General features: G+C 37.8%; 1 protein-coding gene across 4 annotated transcripts in view; it reads right to left on the reverse strand.

The window, feature by feature from the left end:
* Window positions 1-412: 412 nt before the first annotated feature.
* Window positions 413-20,060, reverse strand: part of EPHA6 (EPH receptor A6) — a gene marked incomplete at its 5' end in the record, with an annotated part of 858,058 nt that continues 838,410 nt past the window's right edge. For 2 of the 4 annotated variants that reach the window (XM_082654545.1, XM_082654544.1), the window contains 4 exons: window positions 413-645; window positions 1,656-1,805; window positions 11,577-11,648; window positions 13,885-14,078. In XM_082654545.1, the coding sequence (XP_082510671.1) occupies window positions 531-645; window positions 1,656-1,805; window positions 11,577-11,648; window positions 13,885-14,078 (531 nt within the window). In that variant the 3' untranslated portion in view covers window positions 413-530. The remainder of the gene's footprint in view (window positions 646-1,655; window positions 1,806-11,576; window positions 11,649-13,884; window positions 14,079-20,060) is intronic. The other 2 variants (XM_082654547.1, XM_082654546.1) reach the window with 1 other exon arrangement.

A 20,060-nucleotide genomic window follows, 5' to 3' on the forward strand; every position in this document is an offset into this window, starting at 1 on the left:
GGTCTTTTCTGCAAATAATTCTAACAACGTCAGGCTTCGACAGGTAAAGTATTGTAGGATAGAGTTAACGATATGACCCACAGAGTTGAATATAATTATCTAAAAAATAAATATTCATGTCAGTTTGGAAGCTACTCAATCACAAAACATGAAAGCAAGGTCAACTCTTTCTTTTTAATCTACCATCAAACTCTAAATACATCATTACCCCTAAATTCCTTTGGGTTAAGTCCTTGAACACTTCCGAAATACAATTATACAAAGTTACGCATCCATGCTGAGTTATTTACCATTGTGTAATGATAATCTGCAGTGGGCCAGGGTTTTATTTGCAGGTTATTCAGAGAGGAGGTATGATGAGTGATTTTTAAGTCCAGGTTGGAAGCATAAACAAAGGGTGTGTGCCCATAGTCTGCCAAGAGACTGCAGTTTGTGAAGTGATGTTTGGAGAATCAGAAGAGAGGGTAGTAGAGAGGATATCTTTCATTTTAGAAATGCTGAGGCACAAAACACAGGTGCTTGTAGTACTTTCATACATGAAATCCCTTCTCCTGTATGTGCATCATGTGTAAACGTAAAGTCTGTATACTGCTGACTATTCGTCTCTGGTGTCCAATGAGTATGACTCCAATTCTTCTAATATCACTGTGAGAGATTGAGAGAGAGAGAGAGAGAGAGAGAGAGAGAGAGAGAGAGAGAGAATATGAACATTTAGATCTGGTAAGTATGACAGAGAGGAAATGAACATTTAGATATGGTAAATGTGCCCCATGTCAGATTTGCCAGAAATTGTATACCTGGTAAAATGAGAGTTTAAGCAGAGATATAAAAGAACAACAGGAGTTCGTTACCTTTTTCTTTACCCTGGTGCCAGAGAAGGCGTCAGGTCAACCTCAGATTTAAGGGTACAAAGAATTCAGGTACCGATGTAATGTTCAGATATTTCATAAGCCCAAGGGTTTTATGTAATTATATAAATTTTCAACAGTATTAGCAAAATAGCATGTAGGATAGAAAGTATAATGTGGACTCCATTTTAATTGTCATGGTCTTTCAATAATCTGAAAAAATGCCATTATATTATGTTGAACAGTATGAAATTACCATTACTATTTTACAACAATGGCAATTTAATATGGCTTCACCTACTAGTTTCAGTATCTTTCTTTTAAGCACATGTTGAGCATTTTCACTGCACCCATGAAAGGATAGCATTTGAGAAAGTGGAAAAATGCTGGACCATTATAACATAGAGAAAAAGCTCTGAGATAACATAATATTGTATTATTACAATTATTACATTTGATGAAAGTAATAGGAATTGATTTAGTATACATGAGTCAAAAATAATTTGCAAAGGTAAAACTATGTTGATGTAAAGTCTATGATGTGAACAAGAGTAATATGCATTTTAGAAAGCACTTAAAATTTTAAATAGTTTTTTAAATTAAATATATTCTTTCAAAGGAAAATAGTTAAAAGTGCAATGTCCAACTTTCACTAGAATGATTGACAGAAATGGTGAGGAAAGATGTGGAAACACCATCCTAGTATTAGGGAAGGTAGTTTAACCATGGTGTTCTTGATATAGTATTTGAATTTATAATCTCCTGAGTGGAGCATCTAAATATAGTAATAAACATAGCACCACTTACTCAATGCTCATTCTTGAAATGAGGTCAAACGTTGTAAACCCTGCTGCCATGAAGTTATTCTTATATTGCCCCATCTTTATAGAATCTAGCCAGTCACCGACCGTCACAAACAAAGGATATTCGGGAACTTCACCAGGAGAATCTGGCATTCTACGAGGAAAAAACAAACAAACAAGCATGGAGACCATTTAAAAGCAAGACAAAGCAAAAAATACCCAACTTTATTTTTACATTTTACAGTATTCTTACATCAAATGTTTTCATCCTCCATAGAACACTAGAGATTTAAAATTTTTCCATCATATTCAAATCAGCCACTTATACCTGGTCAGTTTCACTTGTCAGTTTCTTTTGTCTTTTCCTGCTTTTTGCCACTACTAGGTCTTATACTTGATGTATCTTGAGAAAACCCACATCTTGCTAACTTCTGTTTACTTTTTTCTCTTGCATGAAATTCTGTTTTCAAATTTGAGGAATACCCCCAAAGAAAGTAACTAGCCACAGGCTATTCACTCATACGCTTTCTGACCTGCCACTGAATCTATGCCCTTTGGCCTTTTTCACATTTTTTAAAAAAAATTCTATTTATTTTTGGCTCCGTTGGGTCTTCATTGCTGCGCGCAGGCTTTCTCTAGTTGTGGCGAGCGGGGGTTACTCTTCGTTGCAGTGCGTGGGCTTCTCATTGTGGTGGCTTCTCTTGTTGAGAAGCACAGGCTCTAGGTGGGCGGGCTTCAGTAATTGCAGCAAGTGAGCTCTAGAGCGCAGGCTCAGTAGTCATGGCGCACAGGCTTAGTTGCTTTGCAGCATGTGGGATCTTCCTGGACCAGGTATCGAACCCATGTCCCCTGCATTGGCAGGCAGATTCTTAACCACTGTGCCACCAGGGAAGTCCCCTTTTTCACATTTGCTATGATAACCCCTTCTTTTTTTTTGTGGTGAATTCATTGATCAAGTCTCCATTTATTTGTCCTCAAACATTCAGCAAGAATTTATTATTTATTAAAAAGTAATTTCTGCTGTCATAGAGCTCAACCACATGAATAAGATTTACATACATCCAAGTATAGGGTAATACAGCCCAAAGCACAGATATTAATAAAGCACAAAACTAAAGCAAAATCAATGCAAGCTTGGGTTAACAAGAAAAAGGAATCTGTCATTGATGGATCTTAAAGTATGTGATACAGAAATTTGTATTTCTGTTCCTAAGATCTGATGCACAAGGGCATTCCAGTTAGAGATATTTTTGTAGTTTTAATATAAAAATAATATAAGGGTATTATTTTGAAAAGGTTAGTGAATGTGTGAATACATAGATATAGATACATATAGGTATATCACCAGGACTCGGGTCTTTAGGAGCACAAAAGCCAGAGATGTACATAATACATGGGGATACAAGTTGTACACTGTATGACTCCTGAAGACCCTGAAAGATGCCCCTTGGAATTATTTAGGACAAAGTCCCTACTAAAGACCTAAAATTCATTTCTTTGGTTTTTCTTTGATTCTACATTGACTTCTACTTTTCTAAACTGAATTCTAGTTGAAGGTGGACAGGGGGATGAAGAGGATGACAGGGAGATCCAGGGATTATTGCTCTTTCTATATAATTGAAATTTGCATAAACTAAATGCATGTATCTTGTGATTATACTGTAGTCCATATGGAGTCTGGTTACTCTTCACAGTGACTTGTGTTCTTTTTACCACTACTCAATTCTGTTACCATATTTCCTATTTTGGAGGCTGTAAAGCCACATTTTATTTTCCTGTACTAAAAACTGCAATGCTATTTGATTATGGGCTATTTCATTCTAATTAATATCAGAATGATTCATGATTTGACCCTAAACAAAGTTTAGTTATGTTAAAGGTTGAAAAGCTATCATGGCATCTACAAATAAACACTTTAACGGTTGCTATATTTCTTAGTTTCCTAGAGTTGTTTATATTAATAAGAATTATCAAATAAATAAAAGTTCATATATCAATAAAAACAATAAAGTTCTCCATGGCAAACAGAGTTAAACAGGGTTTTTAATTGTGGCGTTTTTTAGAGCCTTCACTATCCTAATGTGCCGTGTGAATACATAAGAGGATTCAAAATAGCTTCTGCACTATTTTCCTAAATTATCTGACCAGTTTCCTACAGAACATACTTCAGGAAATAGTGCTGTAGTAAGTTCACTGACCAAGTTTAAATATCAGAATGCCCAGGGTATCCTTATTCCTTATTAACATAAATAAAACAATATACGTTAGGAAGCTGAATGTCCTATTTCAAAACACTGTGGCTCTCATGTCTTTTAATTACTTGTCTGAGAAATCTGTTGAAACTGAACCAAACTAAAAGGATGTGTTTAGGTGACTTTCCCTTCATACTCCTATGCCATTCTTGATGCACAGACATAGTCAAATGACTTCCACTTCTCTCTCCTGAGATAATGCTAGAATAACTCTTGAGATTTCACAATTCATATAATTGGTGAGTGAAAATGTAATTTGCTAATTTTATGTCCTTAGTATAGAAAGGTCATGGAAGGACATTCTGTATACTAAATGACTTAAATGGCCTATTTCTCTGTTGCAAAGCATCCAGTATTTGCTCCTAGAATGTTTCAATACCATAATTCCCTTTCTCTCCATACATCTTTAGTAACCTAGTTACACTTTGGCCTTTATGCTACCGCACTGACGGTTGATTTAGGAAGGTCAGCGTTCCCTCATTGTTCACAGCCACTGTGCAATAACTTTTCTTTCACCTTATAATGAAGTTGAAAAATGCTGCTATTTTCTGGCTTTGAGGGTTGGGTGCCATCACCCTCACATGAACTCTCTGGAATATTACCTAATAAACAATAGGCGCCCTTTCTTATCAACCATGTGCAATGATAAATTCAGTCTGCTATTTGCTGAGCATGTAGAAATTTCTGTTATTTGGTGACTAGTGGGAGCTTCCCACCTGAGAAATGTCTTTACAGCAAAACCTCACAGAAAAAAAGTACAAATTGTAGAACAGAAGGTCAAAGGTCTACTGCCTTCCTCAGAAAAATGAGGAGGCGGTAGAATTAGGAAATTCTTCCAGGTATAAATTATGGTCAATTAAGATTAGGAAAAGGGCTGCAGTATAGCTAGAATAGGTAATAGTATAGTTTAAGGTGCAATAAACACATACTCTCAATATATCTAAATATGTGAAAATGAATAGCACTGATAGAGCCAAGAAGTTGTGATTCTGATGAGCCCTTTGAGTTCATAATAGTATTAGTATTTTAATTTAGAAAGTTCTTAGGTTACCAGTAGGTATTAAAACTGCCATTAAAAAGCAGGAAGGTTTTTATCCTCAAAAGTTTTCCATATTTTATAATCATCATGTAAATATAAAAGTAAGAGACCTATTAAAAATGATTCAAGAAAAGTTATACTTTGAGAAACACTATTCCAAGGTAGGATCTTGTTTTATTTTATTTTTTTAATTTTTATTTATTTATTTTTGGATCTTTTTTTTAAACATCTTTATTGGAGTATAATTGCTTTACAGTGGTGTGTTAGTTTCTGCTTTATAACCAAGTGAATCAGTTATACATATACATATGTTCCCATATCTCTTCTCTCTTGCGTCTCCCTCCCTCCCACCCTCCCTATCCCACCCCTCTAGGTGGTCACAAAGCACCAAGCTGATCTCCCTGTGCTATGCGGCTGCTTCCCACTAGCTATCTATTTTACATTTGGTAGTGTATATGTGTCCATGCCACTCTCTCACTTTGTCACAGCTTACCCTTCCCCCTCCCCATATCCTCAAGTCCATTCTCAAAGGAGGCAAGAATATACATTGGAGAAAAGACAGCCTCTTCAATAAGTGGTGCTGGGAAAACTGGACAGGTACATGTAAAAGTATGAAATTAGAACACTCCCTAACACCATACACAAAAATAAACTCAAAATGGATTAAAGACCTAAATGTAAGGCCAGAAACTATCAAACTCTTAGAGGAAAACATAGGCAGAACACTCTATGACATAAATCACAGCAAGATCCTTTTTGACCCACCTCCTAGAGAAATGGAAATAAAAACAAAAATAAACAAATGGGACCTAATGAAACTTCAAAGCTTTTGCACAGCAAACGAAACCATCAACAAGACCAAAAGACAACCCTCAGAATGGGAGAAAATATTTGCAAATGAAGCAACTGACAAAGGATTAATCTCCAAAATTTACAAGCAGCTCATGCAGTTGAATAACAAAAAAACAAACAACCCAATCCAAAAATGGGCAGAAGACCTAGATAGACATTTCTCCAAAGAAGATATACAGACTGCCAACAAACACATGAAAGGATGCTCAACATCATTAATCATTAGAGAAATGCAAATCAAAACTACAATGAGATACCATCTCACACCGGTCAGAATGGCCATCATAAAAAATCTGGAAACAATAAATGCTGGAGAGGGTGTGGAGAAAAGGGAACACTCTCGTACTGTTGGTGGGAATGTAAATTGATACAGCCACTATGGAGAACAGTATGGAGGTTCCTTAAAAAACTAAAAATAGAATTACCATATGGATCTTGTTTTAATATGAAACTATCACACGCTTAAAGGCTTTTCTCCCCTTACCACTCTAACATAACTTTTTCCTAGCTCTTACTTTTATATATGGTTAGCAGAACTGTACAGATAGGGTTCATTCTATTCTGTATTGCCTTTATTTCACATACTGAGGAATATTTTCTATATGTCAGTGGTCTTCATAACTAATATTCAAGTGAGTGTATAAGTATTCTGTAGGTTGATGCTTAATAATTTGTTAATTCCCTGAGTCAGACTCTTAAATTGCTAGCAACCTTGTTAAATTTATTACAGATGATTATATAATCATAGAACATGTCTTTATGCTTCAGTTGAATTACTTCCTTGGGAAAAATCCATAAGACAGAAGAATTTTGTTTTTAAAGAGTAAGTTAAAACTCCCTGATGGCAGGAATCATATCTCATATATCTTTCTATTTTCTGTAGGCCTTAGCACAATGCTGAAAGTATTAAAGGAATTCATTAAATAAGTGATAATTTAGATTTGAATATTCTCTACAGAAAAGTTTGGTCCATGACATAATGGTTGATTCATGATGAATAATCTACGTTCATTTAACTCATTAAATGGAAGAATAAGAGCTTATTGCTGTAACGGTCAGCCTATTAATGAATATGCTGTTTATTTAGTTTATTCCTCACATTGCAAAAATGTTTGCTTATCTATCTTGATAGGTTTCAGAGTGGAGGAAGAGGCAGTTACAGGTGAGTGAGGCAGCACAGGGTTAAGGGACCTAGAACCACAACAGCAACGTTTATCTTATTCAATATCACTGTTTTTACATGAGTTTCTCATCTCATGACTAAGGGACTACACTTCACACTACTTACTACACAAACTACCTACCTAACCTTTGAAGGAAGAATTTATCTAATCAGATTAAAAAATAAAACATTGCCCTCCCTATAATTAGGCCTAATCGTCAAATTGAACACAAGTTAATGAAACAATTTTGATATTCCTTTAAATTTTAAAGTGAAATTTTGCACAAGATGTTCTAAAATTCTAAGGGCATAGAACCATGCCATAAATCTTGTGACTATTTCATGCTTGTGGGCAATCTCTCTTTTTTTTTTTTTTTTCCCCCGTACACGGGCCTCTCACTGTTGTGGCCTCTCCCATTGAGGCACACAGGGTCCGGACACGCAGGCTCAGCGGCCATGGCTCATGGGCCGAGCCGCTCATGTGGGATCTTCCCAGACCGGGGCACGAACCCGTGTCCCCTGCATCGTCAGGCGTACTCTCAACCACTGCGCCACCAGGGGAGCCCGGCAATATCTCTTTGTTCCAAACAATCTGACGCTCCTCAGTGCTAAATTGGGGGCGTGAGCTATTTTTTGTCAGCCTCTTATTTTCAGTAAGTCTTCAGGTTTTTTATTGACATGATTATTTAATTCTCATAATAAGCCTGATAATTGGTAAAAAGTATGAAGGAGTGATATTCAAAGCAAATTTAAAAATTATAGATGTGTTTAAACATTAGGAAGGATAGATACAGGGTAGGAATAATACTGTTTAAGTATTTCCTACATTCTGAGTAGAGTTCTTAGCACATGGTCACTATAGTCAGAGTAACAGATCACTGAACCTCAGGAAAGCCTATTTTATGTGGGTAAATAATACAGGGACAGAAATAGATTTCATATCACACGCCAACTACAATTCATTGCTAGTAGTTATCAAAATGTGGTCTTAAAAAGATACAGAGGTAGCATGTGGGCTCAGTGAGAAGGAGTGCTGTGATGGTTAGTAATGTCGGCCATAACAAGGAAAAGAAGCAAAGCATACATTTGCCAACACTGGAAAAATTCAAACTACAAAAATGCTTGAGGACGTAAATGTGAAACTATGTTGCTGCCATAGTTTCCTCATTTCTTTATTTTGTTGTAGTTACTACTTTCTTTTTTCAAGTAATGTTCTTCAAGTGGCCGAGCATTGTAGGAGAAAGTTGGGGGAATATACAGATTATGTGTTTGCTTATTCCCACGAATGAGGGCATACTCATTTTCTACATCCTTGTATTTGCTTAGCAGAACATAAAATAACAGGCTGTGCTCTGCTACAAATTCTTTTTGGAATTTTAATATACTCCACTGATGAAGTCTGATAAGTCCAGAGAAAATCTATCTGGAGATGTAAAAACGTTATCCTCTTTTCCTATAATCATAAACAGTGTGGTGATTGTATACTGTGTACTGGAAAGAACAAGGACTTTGCAGTTGGTGGACCTCATTCAAATTCCTGATCTAGTAATTACTTGCTGTGTACCCCTGGGAAATTTAGCCTCTTTGAGTCTCTGTTTCCTTACATGAGGGATGGAGATAATAACAGTGAGGATTACATGACATGACAGATAAAAGTGCCTAGTACAATAACTGGCACATAGTAGGCTCTCAACAAATAGCAGTAATAGTTACTGTTGATAATGATTAATAGAACTTGTATCAATATTAGTACTGGTATTAACATTAGTAGTATTATATTGTGGCAACAGTTCATGTGAATAGAATTTAGATTTTCTAACGGGTAGAAGTTTCACACTTCCTGATTAATACTTAATATTCTGTCTTCCTTCCGCAAAGCTTTGCTTATCACTCGATTACAACACTAGTTTTGGCCAGCCAGTTATTTCTCTGTCAGGAAAAAAACCATTAAAACTGTTAGTTACAAAAATTAAACAGAACAAGTTGTCCATGACTTCGTTTATAGAGATAAACAATTTAGTAAGTGATCATTACAGACAGCCTAGGCAGCACTTAGCAACATGTTTTCAAAATGAATAGAAACATTTCTAACAAACTGTTGAAAGTTATTGCCCTCAGGAGACAGCATTGCAGGTGCTTTATTAATTGGATGGAGGGAGGTAGTATCATTTAGTCTTATAAGGTTTACTTGCAGTTCTCCAAAGCAGATGATACTGGTTTGAGCTTTTCCTTAGCTTCATGATTCACATATTACCAGAAGCCAAGTGCTTGAAAAGTTCAACAGTTGATTTATACGTACTAAGGAAAGTGGTGGTTCCAGTTCCTAAGAGCTAAAATATTATAAGATCCTTAATTATGGCCTAGCAGGTAGTGAGAATATTCCTATGTGCCTTGGCCTGGGTGGAATATGATTTCTGTCATGGACTGGTCCATCTGGTCAATTGTTGCCTGTTTCTGAATGCTACCTTTTAGCTGATGTTGTCGAGGAGCCCATAATCTATAAAATTCTTTTCAGTGACATGCTGGGCATCTGGAGCAGGATTGGGAGAAAGAGTTATTCTCCTATTACACTGCAGCGCTGCCCAAAAGGCACTGTCCAGCTGATTTCAGCCTAGTGCACTCAGTAGGCTACGGTGTATGGAAGAAACAGGGGTGGGGGTTAAGAGGTTGGAGGGTGAGTGTATAGGACGATGTAGGTAGGGTGGGGAAGGTAGGGCTGGGTGAAGAGACAGCCATATAGTCATCAATCTACTTCGTGCTATTAAACTACCGGGCCCCAGATGTGACTCTGGGTTCCATGGCAATATGCTTGCCTCTGGGTTGATCCTGAGGGTCAGGGAAAGGGAGAAGAGGTGTTTCAAAGGGTGTGGCCAGGCAACGCTCCTGATGTCGTTCTCCATGTAGCCTTGGTCTCAAGCTGGGCCCTTTTTCCAGGGGCTGTGACAGCTACAGATATTTCTTTGAAAGGGGGTTATAAGGCATCATTGTACTGTAAATGAAAATGAAGGTAGTTTGAAATTCATGCATGAAAGGATGACTGCCTATATTACTAAGGTACTTTCTCAAATTATTTTTTTACAATCAATTGGATTTAAGGTTGTACTTATATCATTACATTCACTTACATATCCATATGCTTTCTTGAGTAGCAGAGAAAGCAAGAAGGTTGGGGACTTCACAGAGCTCTGAATACTCCCATGGGAGTGTGTCAGGCACAAGAATGTCAGCATTATTTGGAGTGGTTGTTCTAAATAATAAAAGCCTTCTCTGACCAACAATTTTTTTTTCTACTGGGTATTCTGTCCTTTGAAAGAAAAATTACAGATATAAGGTCTATGAAATTTCCAATATGCTGGTATAAAATGATGAAGCTGTGGGTTTCTCAGCTTTCCTCTCCCCTCTTTGTCACCTTAATTTCTTCCCCTCTTACTACTCTGTCAAGAGAATGGATAAAACCTTCTCAGGTGAATTCTTGAGAAAAAAAGCAATTAGAGTGGAATAAAAACCATGGGGATCTAGTGGGTGAGAGAGTTATGTCAGTATAGGAGTGTGAGAGAACTTTGGGAGTTTGGGGATATTAGAGAAAAGGAGCGTACAGGAGAGTTTAATAAGAGCTGCTGTGAATTATACTCTTAGACTCCTTTACCTGCTTGAGAGATGCATGGGAGGAAAGACTGCAATTCTATACCCCATCATGTTTCCTTAGTCCAACATCACTCTGGGACAAGTGACTGGGCTTTGGAATTTGGGGGCTGGAGTGGCAATGTCACAGTTTTGTAAGCATAAAACAAACCAGGCATTCTGTAGCTAACATTGCCATCCTTCAATCTACCACATCTCTTCTCCCTAAACGGTCTCAGTGCTCTGGGATCAGGGTAGGTGGGTGGCATTGGGGGTGAGGGGGTGGACAAGGGAAACCCACTCAGGCTGCTTTGAAAACAAGAATACTGATAAAGGTTCAGGCACGATACCCTTAGAACTCTGGTTCTTTTTGTTTCCCAAACAAAAGTATATTAAGGGTAGCACATATATCTTTGTCAGAAACAAGGATAGCAAATCAGTCACAAAAACTTCCATTTGGTCCCCCAGAGATTAGACCTTTTTTTTTTTTAAGTTTTTTTTTTTAATGTGGACCATTTTTAAGGTCTTTACTGAATTTGTTACAATATTGCTTCTGTTTTATGTTTTGGTTTTTTGGCCACGAGGCATGTGGGATCTTAGCTCCCCAACCAGGGATAAAACCCACACCCCCTGCATTGGAAGGCGAAGTCTTTAACCACTGGACCACCAGGGAAGTCCCAGAGATCAGACTTTAGAATTGAATCAAACTGCCAACTATATATAAAGCCCAACTCCTGGCCCACGTGTGGAAGCACCATCGCGGAGCCTGCCTTTCTCTGGCCTGTCCACTGGATTATTGCCCACCCAGTTAAAGCATAACTTCTGGCCCTCAGTCACCAGCCCTCATACTGACTTTACCTCTGGTTCATTTGGACTTTTTGATATTTTCTCATCTTAAATTCTTTATCATTATTTTCCAAATACGAGGAAGATTCATTATCTTGAAAAAGCAGGGAAGAAATTGTTTTACCTGCTTTTCTTCAAAAAGAAGGCTCTTACCTGCCTGCGTCTACAGCCATAGAACAGTCAGAGAGCTCTGTTGACGGGCACTGGCTGTGGAGTCCGTTGACCCTAAACCACAAGAGGCCCAGATTAAATGATTTCAGACTCACTCCATGATCCCTTTCTAGTAGTTCTTTCTCTTCATTATTAAAGCATGCTGATCTCTTCAATAAAACATATAAAAACAAAACACAAGAAACATTTTCCCTAACCACTTCTCTTTCTTTTCAGATACAGATTTTTTGAGAAAACAGTACTGGACTTGGTACTTCGTATAGCGCCTCTCTCTGACCTCACATTCACTCCTCCCCCACTGGGTTTGTCTTACGTGATGCTAGTGAAAATGCTCTTGCAAAGGCTGCCCATGAAACCTAAACACATAGTTGCTAAATCCAATGGACACACTTCATTTTTATCTTAAGGGAGCTTCATAAAGCCTTGGACATTAAACTCCTTGGAACTGTCTCCTTTTTTTTGGCTTCTAGGATACTGTGCTTTCCCTGTTTTCCTGATCATCTGTCTGGCTCTGCTTTCTCAGTCTCCTTTGGGTACACTTCTTCAATTCATTTCTTAAATCTTGGTGTTCCAAAGGTTTGCATTCTTTTCCTATTTCTTTTTATTCTTTATATTCTCCATGGGTTATCTTAACTATGCTTAAAGCTTCAGGTACAATCAATATGCTGATGATCTCCAAATCTACATCTTTAGCCCAGATATTTTTAACTGAGTTCAACCTATATAAATATAAGTGCCTACTGGATATCTTCACTTAGATGTCCCACAGGAATCTCCCACTCAATATGCATGAAATGGTCTCATTTCTATTCCAAAAACTTGTCCTTCTCCCTCTCTCTCAGTGGTAATACCATCAACCAACTTGTCTAAGAAAGAAACCTGACAAATATCTTGATTCTTTTCTCCTCCTTCCTTGTTCACTCAATGACCAAGACACATTCGTTTTCCTTAACTAGTAATAAATCCATTTTCTTATCTCCTGACTCCAAACTTATTCTCATTTCATAAGTCAGGCCCTGAACTTTCCTAGCTTGGATTGCTGAAAACATATAACTCTCTCTGTTTCCCATCTTGCTCCTTGCTTTACACTTTTAGTTTAAATCAGCCCTAGAGTGATCTTTCAGAAATGCAAATGTGATCATGCCATTCTCTTGCTTAAAATCCTTCAATGGCTGCCCATTGCTTTTACGATAAAATTCAAAATGGCCCCCACGCCCACTCTCACCATTACAGCCTCCTGTGCTGGACTGCTTTAGGGAAGACGGGCTAGAATAATAGTTTAATCTCTAGCTATTTCATGCTTGGCTTCACTTTACTGAGGCTGCCAATTAGTGATTTAGAGGTGAACTCTTCTATGCTCTGCTATGAACTGAGGTCTGTTTCAAGTAGTTCTTGAAGAGCCTTTGGCTTTATTGTCACTAAAACCTGCACTGACTTGAACTTGTGACCTAAAGTTGAACATCTGTATATCCTATTGGCCATCCCCTGAGTCAGGAAAGTAAGCTTTGAAAACGCTTTGGTTATTTTTAAGTCCTATTTGGTCTATTTGGACCAAATCTATTTTCAACTTAACAATATTTTAAATGTTATATGTTCAGACATAGATGGCAGTGTTTTTTTTTTTTTTCTTCTACTCTCCCTCTTATAATTGCTTTTCAGAGAGAAGTGGGTAGATCTCTCAACGCTACTGACTTTTATAAAATGGTGGATGAGTGCTTTCATTTTCTTGTCTTGTCATCCGTCTTTCTCTGGTTTTAGCAATGGAAGGTAACAACAGCTGGGTGTGATCGTATCAGCAGGAGACATCCTTGCTCCTGGCTGATTCACAAATTGCCCCTGTCTTGCTTGCCATTTCAAAGAGAGGAATAGAATATAGAATGGACAAGAAAATTAAAGGGGCTGCACACACACACACACACACACACGCACGCACGCACACACATAAGATTTTCTTCTTATAAAGGTAAGAAGAAAATCAGTAAGTCAAGAAAGGAATTAGAAATACCATAGACCCACACAGGAAAAAATATTTAAAAAGTGATTCAGAAAGATTAGATATGGACAAAAGGAAAGGGGAACTTGTTTCCTTGTGGAAAAAAATCATTTTTTTAAATGTTAATAAATTGCTTTTTCAGCTGATAAATAAAATATGGTTTATACAGAATATTCTAAAAGGTAGACAACTAGACAGTTATCAAGGCAAACTTTCTCCTCTTTACCTGTTAGTCTTGTCTACAGCCTGAAAGAAATTATGATTGTCAAGGGGAAAAATCAACATTATGCATCTTACACAAGGATGTCCTCTACCAGGGTGTGAAGGGCACTGGGATTGCGGATCAGCTTGTCAAGGAAGCTGACAATGTCAGTAAATTTTGGTCTGTGATTTCTCTCCTTCTGCCAGCAATGGAGCATCAGCTGGTGTAGAGATGCTGGACAGCCCATGGGTGCCGGAAGTCTGTAACCTTCTTCAATGGACAGAATGACCTAAATGCAAACATACACAGGTTATTCTCTTACTTTTGGGTACAAGTAATACATATGCTAAGTTATAATTCCTTTTATAGAGGAAGTGGAAGCCAAAACATTGGTAAGCATGAAAACTACTTGTGAGTACATGTGGTCCAGACGAGGATAAATACGAAAGTTGTGAACAAGAATTGCAAGTATCTTCGTAGCATCTGCTGACCCCCCTTGAGAGGAAAAATATGTTTTTAAAATTTGTGGTATACATATGGGAGGTTAAATTTCATCCCAATGTCCAGAAATAGTTTTTGTGTGATTTAGCTGGAATGCCTCAAAACCCAATTAGGACATCAGAAATTTAGTCTAAGATTGATGCATTTAATACAAATCACATGTGACAAATGTTTTAAGTAAAACTGTACTTCTGCAGAAGCACTGAATTCCTGATTCATTTTTTATCCCTTTATGATAATGTCAGTGAGTATTCTTTTTGTAGCCATCCTTCCTTCTTTCTTCTTTACTGTCTAGTTAATTCTTTATTTTATTTATTTGGTTGCACAGGGTCTTAGTTGCAGCAGGCGGGCTCCTTAGTTGTGGCACGTGGGCTCCTTAGTTGTGGTATGCGAACTCTTAGTTGTGACATGCATGTGGGATCTAGTTCCCTGACCAGGGATCGAACCCAGGCCCCCTGCATCGGGAGTACAGAGTCTTAACCACTGTGCCACCAGGGAAGTCCCTGCCTCTTTAATTCTTCTTCACTTACTTCTGTCTTTCCCTTAGTCTGACACTGATGTGATTATGAAGTCCTTTCAGAACTTCTAAGGTCATTTAATCTTTGAAATGCTATCAGTGCCCAGCTTAAGGCCACAGAGCAACAGGACATTCAGCCTGAGTATCCTCTGGGCCAGTACTCTCCAACAGAACTTTCCATGATGACAGAAATGTTCTCTGTCCAACATGGTGGCAAGTAGTCACATGTGGCTATTGAGCATTTGAAATGTGGCTAGTAAGACTGAGGAACTGAATTTTTAGTTTTAGTTTAATTAATTGACATTAAATTTTAAATAGCCACATGTGGCAAGTGGCTACTCTATAGGACAGTGTAGCTTTAGGGACAGGATAAGAAGCCAAAGTTAACTTTGGCTGTATAAGATAAGCCATAACTGTATTATTATTATTTGTATTGTACTTAGGAAATCACATATAAGATAAGGTAAGATATTTATCTATTTCTCTGTTTAATATACTACCCACTGGGAATTTCCTAACAATGCAATAAAGTTGACCTGGAATTTATGTAGCTTATTTTTTAATAAAGTGTTCAAAGGTATTCACGTGACTATTCTTACATCGTCTCTGGGAGAAAGACAAAGGAAAGGGTTTATTTAACCCCTTCTTTTTTTTTTTTTTTTTAACATTTGTCTGCTTTTATTTTAAGAAGGCAAGGAAGTGTGTAAAGAAGTTTTCAAAATTCCCCAATTGTTAAAATTTAACAAAACAGTTAAAAAGAAAAACTTTGCATAGAGAAGGCACTGAACTGGAACCACATTTTTATAGACTAGGTTGTTCTCTGGGAGGGTTTTTAAAGGATTGTTGCTCAGGATTTGCCTAAAGCAGGGCAGGCTCTCTGAAATCCACAGCCCCCCCTCTCTAAAATGCCACCTTGTGAGGAAAAATGAAAGTCTTCTAAAAGGTGCATCTTATGGTCCTGTGTAGGCATCTTCCCCCTGCCCCTCAAAATGGAGGTGTCTGGTGGGCTAGCACCCAAGCTTTTCCGTTGATATTTCCCCCATTTTTGATGTGGGAAAATTGAGGAACAGACGAATATTTAAAGACAGGCACAATTCAAGCTTACCTCTTCCCTGTGCCAACAACAGAAATACAAAAATGTAAGTGTAAATATTGTTATCAGTGCTCTCTTTATTGTACCACCATCTATACACTTTCATTTTCTATAATAATAAAAAAAAACACATCTCCTTTTAATTTCTTTTTTAATTGACACTATTTGACATGACTCTAAAATATCTATAATTTATGCTAGAGACAGTCTGTAAAAAGAAGCAAAAATATGCCTTCAGGAACCTCTTAAATGCTAAGCTTTAGCTTTTTTAGTAATAGGGAATGTCTCATAATCCCATCTGTGTCTTTGTGACCAAAACACTTTAACCTGTCAGGATACTAGCTTTTTTTCTGTTCATTTTATATTCCGTTATTGAATAGGATTTTTTCTTATCTGTTTTCTGACTACTTTTGCTACCAATTAGGCTTGAATTTTAAGACATTTTGCAACACATTTTAGTAAAATAGGATGTGCATTAAAAATGCTTATAATGCATCAAAACTACTGTGGATAGTTTTGAAAAATAACTAAGAAAAATAGGATAGAACTCCATTATAGAAAGATTTTAAAATCTCACCCCAGGAGAGCTCTCTAGTCGATTTCACAGTTACCTAATTGTAAGTGCATAGAATAAAATGGATGACAAGTGAAGTTACAGTCTGAGAAAAAAATTAGCTGCCTTTATTGAGCATCATGTGCTAGATGCTTTGCATAGTTTTCTTCATTTACTGCTTAAAATAACTCAATATGGTAGTTATTATTATACCTATTTTTAAATGAGAAAATTTAGACTCAGAGATGTTAGGAAACTTGCCTAAATGCACACAGCATAGGTGGCAGAGCTGAAATTTGAACTTTGTTTCTTTTAGCTTCTAAACTTTTCCTCTGGCCATTCCCCAGGAATGCTTTTCAGTTCTCATGATAACATCTTCCTCTCCAATTTTATATCAACTGATGTAATTTTAGGAGTGATGATTACCATTTTATCTATTGTTATACATCTGCTAATTGGGCTTCAATGTTTTTACTTGGATCCTAAGCTTTATATTCTGGGTAAATCAAACACATATTTACTTCATAGTTTACAAAATGTAATCTCTGGCTGAACAGAGTAATTTCTGAGTGCATCTGAGTCCTGCACACATTTCTATTATTGCATCTGTTACATTGTATTATAATATTTGATCTGCTTCCTCTCAGGCTAAACATACATAAAAGAAGGAATTATGTCCCTATATTTTGTATTCTCATCCCTTAGTATGGTGCCTGATACATTAATAAATGTTATTGACAAAAATAAAAGCTATTAGAAGAAATTTTGGGATTTGTCTTGATAGAGAGTAGACTCTTAGAAAACCTGGAGTCTCAAGCTACCCAAGATGGATTTAAAGCAGAAGCATGACAGCATTTGAAGTACCTCAGAAGGAAATATTAATAAAAAACTGGGGCATCAAGTAGTATTGTTCAAAATGATATAATTTCTCCCTGGTTTGGCTAGACAACAGCCAGGTGAGATTGGGCCTTGCTCTTGTCTAAGACAGAGGGCACTGGACCCAACGTCAGCTTCCTGTAGACTGGTGGTTTCTTACTCCTGTCCAGAAGGTTTACTATTTCCCATTGACCCAAACGTCCTTAGCTGCTGGGGAGCTGACTTTTCCAGACAACTCCTGTAAACAGCTGACACTCACATCCAGCCTGCTTGGTGTCAAGCAGGCTGTTTACTCTCTTTTGACAAAGTTGCTCTCATGATTGGCCTGTAAGGAGACAGAGTGACAAGAAAGTGTGGTCCTTCACCTGGAACCTTTTTCCATAATGTGTTCAGCAACGTGTCTGGTCCCAGAATGCCTTTCTGTGGGGAGAGTGGGAGGTTCAGGGACTCATGACATTGCTTCTTGCTGACCTCTGGCTTTAAGGCTTCCTCTGTTCTTTAACTTGTGACTTTGTGAAATATGTCCTGAGCCCTGGTTCATGACAGATGTCAAACCTGAAGTTCCCACCTTATAGGAAAATATTAATAACAACAGTAACAACAGTGACAATAATAATAACAGCTAACAATTACTGAAAGCTCTTGGAAACTTCCAGGTGCCATTTCTAAATGATTTACATGCATCAACTCTTTTAATCCTTACAGTAATACTATGAGGTAGGTACTATTGTTATCCTCATTTTATAGACAAGGAATTTAAACACAGAGAGGTTTAATTTGTTGAAGATCACACACGTAAAAATTCTGGTTTTGAAGGTAGCTAGAGAAGAGATTTAAGCAATATGATTCACGAAGATGGTTAAAAGATACAACATCTTTCTAATGGATTTTTAATTTATTTATCCAAACAGATCTATATTAATCACTTAAAATATACTATTGAGCATACCGTGTATAAGGGATAACATAATGAGTAAGAAATATTTCTGTCTTTAGGAAATGTATAATCTAGCGAAGGTGACGAAGGAGTCTGAATATGGTAAGTGCCACGTAGAACAGGGAGTTATGGAAGCTTTTCAGAGGAGTACCTAACCCAGCCTTGGGGAGGCCTCTCAGAGGAGGTGAACTGAATGTAGAGGGTAGCAGGGTCGACTAGACTAGATGGGTCCAAGAGAGGAGATATGACCTGATCAGGGAATGAAAGTAGATTTCTGCAGCTAGAATAGAGTCTTCAAAGAGAGGAATGGTGAGATTTGAGGCTCAAAGGTTAAGTAAAAACTATATTTCTTGAGATCATGAATGATTTTACATGCTATAAATACAGACTTTATGCAAAGGGTTTTAGCAAGTAAATGACATTAGATTTATCTTTTGGAAGTTCACTCTGGCTGCAATGTGACGAGTGCATTGGAGGGCATGGGAAGCCTGAAGGAGGCTTGCAGTGATCCAGGAGAGGGTTCAGATGGTCTTAGTGAAAGCAGCGGATGTGGGGTACAAGAAATAGACTGATCTGACAGGAATGTGGGATTAGGGTGAAATTGGGTATGGAAGTAGAGGGAGAAGAGAAGAACGACTTCTAGGTTTTTGGCTTGGTCAACTAGTAAAGATAGAAGACAAAGGAGGAGAAGCAATTTTGGGGCTGGAGTGACCATGAGTTAAATTCTGTGATCTTTCTGGCTTCAGATTCAAGTAACATATAAAACTTTGAGAGCTTATTATATGTCAATTTCCGGGCTAGGTATTTTAACACAGCGTACCTTATTTAGATCTCAAGATACCTATGTGAGTGTGGTTCTACATATTTTGTAGGTAAGAAAACTGAAGCTCAAACTAATGAACAGGTTGGGTCAGTATCACATAGCTAATAATGCCCTGCAGAATGGACTAATTATCACCGTGGTAGCCTCTGAATCATGATAGTGGTAGAGAAAAATCTGTCCTGAGTCTTGAGCCACATACCTGACTCACTCCCCCAGAATTAGCTCTTGAGCCTCTTACACATTTACACACTCCATGCTTTCCCTCTCACCTACTTGCTCATGACTTTTATGCTTGAAGCTCCAGCTCAGCTTTCTCTCCAGATTTCTCCATCTATTGTCTATGGGACATAACACTTCATAAAGTTGTCATATAGGTGCCATGATTGTTTTTGTTCAAAACTAACCCTGTTCCTGCTTTGGCATTAATTAAATTAATTAATTAATCAATTAACTTTATTTTTGGCTGTGTTGGGTCTTCGTTGCTGCGTGCGGGCTTTCTCTAGCTGCAGCAAGCAGGGCCTACTCTTCGTTGTGGTACGCGGGCTTCTCATTGCAGTGGCTTCTCTTGTTGCGGAGCACGGGCTGTATGCATGCTGGCTTCAGTAGTTGCGGTGTGAGAGCTTCAGTAGTTGTGGCACGTGGGCTCAGCAGTTGTGGCTCTTGGGCTCTAGAGCACAGGCTCAGTAGTTGTGGCGCACGGGCTTAGTTGCTCCACAGCATGTGGGATCTTCCCGGACCAGGGCTCAAACCCGTGTCCCCTGCATTGGCAGGTGGATTCTTAACCACTGTGCCACCAGGAAAGCCCCTGGTTTGGCATTTCTGTCCTCTGAAAAGGGTACCATTCTTCTTCCAGTGATTTACGTCAGAGATCAGGGAGTCATCTGGGCCTTTGCCTTTCCGGGTGCTCAAAATTAACTTAAGACACGTTGATTCCACCACCTTCATATATTTTAAATCTGCTCCAGTTTTAA

Source organism: Grampus griseus (assembly GCF_964374135.1).
Source record: "Grampus griseus genome assembly, chromosome: 5".
Lineage (NCBI taxonomy): Eukaryota > Metazoa > Chordata > Mammalia > Artiodactyla > Delphinidae > Grampus > Grampus griseus.